Source organism: Penaeus chinensis, chromosome 21, assembly GCF_019202785.1.
Source record: "Penaeus chinensis breed Huanghai No. 1 chromosome 21, ASM1920278v2, whole genome shotgun sequence".
Taxonomy (NCBI): Eukaryota; Metazoa; Arthropoda; class Malacostraca; order Decapoda; family Penaeidae; genus Penaeus; species Penaeus chinensis.
The window spans coordinates 18643052-18649307 of NC_061839.1; the positions used below are offsets into that span (position 1 = coordinate 18643052).

General features: G+C 32.9%; 1 protein-coding gene across 4 annotated transcripts in view; it reads left to right on the forward strand.

Annotated features, from left to right (window-relative positions):
- The window catches only part of LOC125036625 (zinc finger CCCH domain-containing protein 10-like), a 12348-nt gene extending 6595 nt beyond the window's left edge, over positions 1 to 5753 (forward strand). Inside the window, exons 1-5 of one of the 4 annotated variants that reach the window (XM_047629385.1) lie at positions 821 to 896; positions 3146 to 3388; positions 3565 to 3700; positions 3930 to 4376; positions 4734 to 5752. In XM_047629385.1, coding sequence (XP_047485341.1) covers positions 892 to 896; positions 3146 to 3388; positions 3565 to 3700; positions 3930 to 4376; positions 4734 to 5243 — 1341 coding nt within the window. In that variant the 5' untranslated portion in view covers positions 821 to 891 and the 3' untranslated portion in view covers positions 5244 to 5752. Of the gene's footprint in view, positions 1 to 820; positions 897 to 3145; positions 3389 to 3564; positions 3701 to 3929; positions 4377 to 4733 lie in introns of those variants that run through there. The other 3 variants (XM_047629383.1, XM_047629386.1, XM_047629384.1) reach the window with 3 other exon arrangements.
- The last annotated feature ends 503 nt before the right edge of the window (positions 5754 to 6256 follow it).

The window sequence follows — 6256 nt, forward strand, 5'->3', positions numbered from 1 at the left end:
CCAGCATACTTATGTAGACCGTGCATCTACCAAGTGTTCTGGGGAGCACTTGGATAGAATAAAAGACAATATATGACAATAAAGTAGTTCACCACTTACCAATTACTTGCATAGAAGATATGGTCAGCAAAGTAATCATTTAATACCTGCCTAATGCTAATTAAACTGCTTCTCATTTGTAAACAAACGCTTCTAGACAACAGCTGTACATAAATCCAAACTAGTTATTTATGGAATCACACTGGTAAACATCAAAATTTGTTAATAAATAACATCTACCTGGACCACTGCATTGCATTTAGTTATTCTGGGAAATTCTGATTTTGCATATACTTTACCTGAAATATATGAAACCCACCTGTCACTAACAAAGTCTTAGTTAAATACCCTTTGTTTGTTTCTTTTCTCCCCCCCCCTCTCCGATACTGATGCTGCATCCAGACCAAAATTTTCATTTTGTTGCTATCTACCTCTTAGTGTAAAGATAAGAAAGATCACATTGAGTATAATGTTTGAAGACACTTATTTCATATAAAAAAATAACGGAAACATAATTTGCTTATTTGGAAATTTGTGTTAACTTATATATATATGTAAATATACATACACATGCAAATACATATACATACAAGTACACATTTTCTCCTACCTGTCTGTTTCTTTAGGGTTGATGTTTGTTTGTATATACCCTTTGTATTCAAAACAAAGGGCAACAAGATTACTGATAAGAATTACATAATCAAGCAGGTTTTCAAGAGTGGTGATTAGATAAGAGATAATGATAAATAATTATGTTTTTGTTTGGGCTTACAGATTATGACAGTCCTTTGGTAGCAAATATCGGATACTGTATTTAAGTTCTCTGTGAAAAGAGGGGGAATCTGTTACAGGATGAGGTATTTCAATATCAGTTTTTCATTTTTTTCAAGTAGGATGGATTATGCTTAGGTTAATGAATAGTATGGGTTGCTTTTCCAATATATATATGTTGTGTATATATATTTTCTTTCTTTCTTTCCTTTAAAGCCTAGGTAATAGGTAGCTGAGGTGTTTTATCAGAATGTAAAAAAGTGAAGGTTGTTTTAATATTGGAGAGAGAGAACAAATTCAAGTAGGTTGTAATGGATGAATTATATACATCTTATGAGAACTTGAAGCTATTGCTGGTGATCTTGGCTTGTAATGGATATGTGGATGCAAAATAGCACATGAAAAAATTATATTGCATGGATTCTGGTATACTCACTGTGTACTGTTTATTGAACTTATGCTGTCCATTGTTATTAAGTGAAGTACAGCTTCTCAAGTGTAGAGACGTTCAGCTGTGTTATTATCAATGTTAGATTCTATACTTGGTATACTTAATTTTTAGAATACCATTGAATTTGTGCTTTTTGGCTGTTTATATATATTTTCCATATATACGGTATTTTTATTACAGTTTACACACACACTAAAAGCATAGGATAATTATTCCCCTGGATTGCTTGAATCATGTATGGTAAAGACTGATATATCCCAAGTAAATTCATATACATATCCTTGTTTAATACTTCTTGTATAGTTGATGTAAACTCTAGACATATTACCAATTTATACAAAATCCAAGACTAAAAGTATGTTTCAGAGTCCTCTGCATTGTATTTTATTTATTTATTCTGGTCATGTCATTTCATTCTTTTGAGACCTATTTGTTTTTAAGTGCTACATATTCGCATATTGATGATAGAGTAAGCTTCACCCAGTGGCAGTGGGTACAGTGTAGACAGTCCCACTGTGCTTTTGTTTGTTTACAAGTGCTCAGTCACCAAGCAGGCAGTTACTAAGCCTACCAGATCTTACCTTTTTATCACAGATAAGGAATGGGATAAATTGGTGACTACAGGTAACCTTGGTGACCTAGCACTTGTGAAGGCATTTACGCACAAACAAAATTGATAAAAGAAAGCCACAGTTCACAAGGCATAGAGAGAGAGAGAGAGAGAGAGAGAGAGAGAGAGAGAGAGAGAGAGAGAGAGAGAGAGAGAGAGAGAGAGAGAGAGAGAGAGAGAGAGAGAGAGAGAGAGAGAGAGAGAGAGAGAGAGAGAGAGAGAGAGAGAGAGAGGGAGAGGGAGGGAGAGAGGGGGAGAGAGGGAGAGAGAGAGAGAGAGAGAGAGATACATAGATACATAGATACATAGATACATAGATATACATATATACTTGTATATACATATACATATACATATATACATATATTACATATATTACATATACATATATACATATATTACATATACATATATACATATATACATATATACATATATTACATATACATTTATATATATATTACATATACATTTATACATATATACATATATACATATATTACATATACATTTATACATATATACATATATACATATACTTATTTACATACATACATACATACATACATACATATACATGCACAGTATCTGTAGTGTTCTATGTTTAGTTTTATCTTTGCAAAAGTTGTACATAAGTTATTTCAGAAAATAAGCAAATTTGCTAATTAGTTATTTCCATTTTCTTCCAATTGTTTCTTCAGATAGTTTGTTAAGCGGTTCATAAAATAGCTATAAATAGTTTTGTTTATGTTGTGAATTAGCCAAAGCAAATCAGGAAAGAGATCATGCTGGTGATGTATTCAAATTATGCCATATTCTGTTACTTATGTTTCTGCATAAAAGTTAGATATTTGCTTAAGATTTCATTTATTTGACTATTTGTTTATTTAATGCTATTATGATTGAAAATTTAAGAAAATGTGTAACCAGTAGGATACATATCAAAGACAGACTTTTTATTTATTATTATTATTATTATTATTATTATTATTATTATTTTAAGATTATACATCTTATATTTAATAGAAATTTTTTTGCTTTTGCTTTCCCTAAACTCGATGTATTATTATGTTATTAAGTATTGGTATTTTTGTAGATTTTGCTATTTTCTGTCATTTTATTTTATTTACTCATGAATTATGTGAAATTACATCATAATATCTAAATTAATTTTTTGGACTTTGAAATCATTAACTTTGCAGATATTTACATTATACCTGTAGAAGTGCAGAATATACTTGCTGATAATGGTATTTGAAATATTGATCTTCCAGACTCAAAAATGAAATGGTAATTAGAATGAACAGCCACAGTAAGGAGGAGGGAAGAGGAGGGAGCAGCGCAGAGGACGACAACATTTGCAGAGATTTTCTGCGTAATGTTTGCCGCCGGGGTAAACGTTGCAAGTTCAAACATCCAGAGGAGACCGACCCCGGCCCACCCAACAAGCCTGTCAAGATTGATCTGACCTTCTGCCACGATTATCAGAATGGTCATTGCTCAAGGGCTATGTGCAGGTGAGGATCTTTTTCAGGAATTGACATTGGCCAGTTGTATGAAATTTTGTTTTTTGTCACTACAGGGTTAGTTTCTATAGATATGTCTTAAAATACAAACTAATTTGTATTTTGTATTTATTTATTTTATTTACTTATTTTTTTTTTCTCTCTCTCTCTTTCTACTTAAACATCAGGTTTATTCACTGTACATGTGAAGATGAGGACTACTATCTAAGGACAGGTGACATTGCACCACATATACTGGACCAGGCAATCAGGAAGGGTCAGCTTGGGGATGTTACTCTCAATGGTGACGTTCCAATTTGTAAAGTAAGTTAATTAAAGTTATAAGATTTCCTGATATATATATATATATATATATATATATATATATATATATATATATATATATATATATATATATATATAAAAAGGCAATGCAGAGTTGTGATTTACTTAGTTTACATGAATATCTCTTATCAGTATCATATAATTTCATGTTTTAACTGTCATATGATTATTATATCTTTATCATTGTATTTTGATCTTGCAATTTCAGGACTACTTGATGGGTGAATGTTCTAGACGCAGAGGTGGCAAATGCAAGTTCCGTCATATAACAAAGACTGAATATGAAGCAGAGATCTATGGACAAGAGATTGATCCATCAATGAACCACTATGATCACAGCATAAACCATGATCCTATTGGTAATATTTGCCCACCTGACCCTAAACGACAGAGATTTGACATCAAGCCAATTCCAGTTGAGTTCCCTAGAGAGCGTGAATTTATCAGACCAGTAGAAGAGGTCATGGTAGGACGTGACATCAACCTGAGGGAGTTTCGAGACAGAGATCGGGAGCGAAACAAGGAGAGGGATAGACGAGGCTTAGAAGAGATTCTAATATTAAGGAAGCAGATAGATGACCTGAAGAAAGAAAATTCATCCCTGAAGAAGGATGTGTCTGATCTTAGAGCAACAAATGAGTTTCTCTTAGATCAGGTTAGTTTCAATCATTCTTTTGTTATTTACGGTGCTAATCTATGTTGAAGATGTCTGGGTCTTAGTCATTAGGCCTTGTTAAAAACAAATATACAATATGTGTGTGTACCATAATATTGTTGTAATGGCGTTTGTAATGTATTTTATTTTATAAAATTAACTAAATAACTTGTTGGTTTCCTATTGTCTCCTCTGTTTTCTCCTCTCTTTTTTCTCTTTTCGCTTCTGTTCTGTTCTGTTTTGTACTCTCACATTTATAAATTTTTATACTTGTTCATATGTTTACTTGCTCTTATGTTGTAGACCTAAACTATACTCTTGTCCATTGTGAAGCAGTGTGTCCTCTTCAATTCACAGGTGACAACTTTACGTCTCAGTAAAGCAGGAGGCAGTGTGACAGCAGTGACAGTACCAACAGTAAGTCTGGCATCCACTATTCCGGTTGCAACAAGTGTACAACCTCTCACTGCAGCCCAGCTGTCTCAACCTCTACCAATAACATCTGATGGGTCTGTAGTGGCCCTGCCAACTGGTCCCCCACGGCAGCCACCACCACCTCAAGCACCCCAGCAGGCCCCACCTCAGTCATTAGCTCCTCCTACACAGCAGGTTGCTGTAGCTCAGCCTGGGCCAGCAGTTGTAGGGTCTGTAGGAGGTGTGCAGGTATCTTTAGCACAGTCTGGATTAACAGCTGTTTCTCTATCCACTGTGTCTCTCAACCCTCAGATTGCCCCTGCTACTTCCATGGCCCCATCCATGGGTAGACCCTCTGCCCAGAACATGGCAATATCCATGAGTGGTGCTTCGGGTCATCTTGTTTCTTACCCCATCATGACACAACCAGGTCTCAGGCCACAGTTACAGTAGACTCCAGCACCTGATTGTGTGTACGTTGTGCAAGTTAATGGCTGCACCTTCATGCAAGATTAGTTTATTTTGTCACCTCATATCAATCATTTCTACTGTGGTCACTCCTTAAACTTTTTAAGAAAGGATTTGCACACTTATGTGCCATCATCTGTCACCATTAAAGTTTTATGCTTGTATGCTACAGGTATTTCACATTTCGACTCCTGGGTGTGTCATATACATAGTGAATTGCTTGTTCATTTCCATATAATTAGGTGTATGGAGATAGTCTGTAAATAATTAGACCAGTTTCATAGAATTTTCACTTCTGGAAGTTAGAGTCTGTGTACTTTATGTTTTGTTTGCATTACACAGAATTATCTGGCAAAGGAAGGAATTGGATTTTGATCTCATACATATTCATGTATACATAGATATGTCTACTGATATGTATACATATCTACACATACATTAGATTGTATTTGTACATATGGATGCGTGTGTGTGTGTGTGTGTGTGTGTGTGTGTGTGTGTGTGTGTGTGTGTGTGTGTGTGTGTGTGTGTGTGTGTGTGTGTGTGTATAGATATAGATATAGATATAGATATAGATATAGATATAGATATCTATATCTATATCTATGTATATGTATATATATATGTATGTATGTATGTATGTATGTATATGTGTATTTTATTATATATATATATGCATATATATACATATATATACATATATATACATATATATACATATATATATATACATATATATATATACATATATATATATACATATATATATATACATATATATATATATATATATATATATATATATATACACATACATATATATATGTATGTGTATATATATATATATATATATATATATATATATATATATATATGTATATATATACACATATATGTGTGTATATATATATATATATATATATATATATATACATGTGTGTATATATATACATACATGTGTATATATATACATACATGTGTGTATATATATATACATA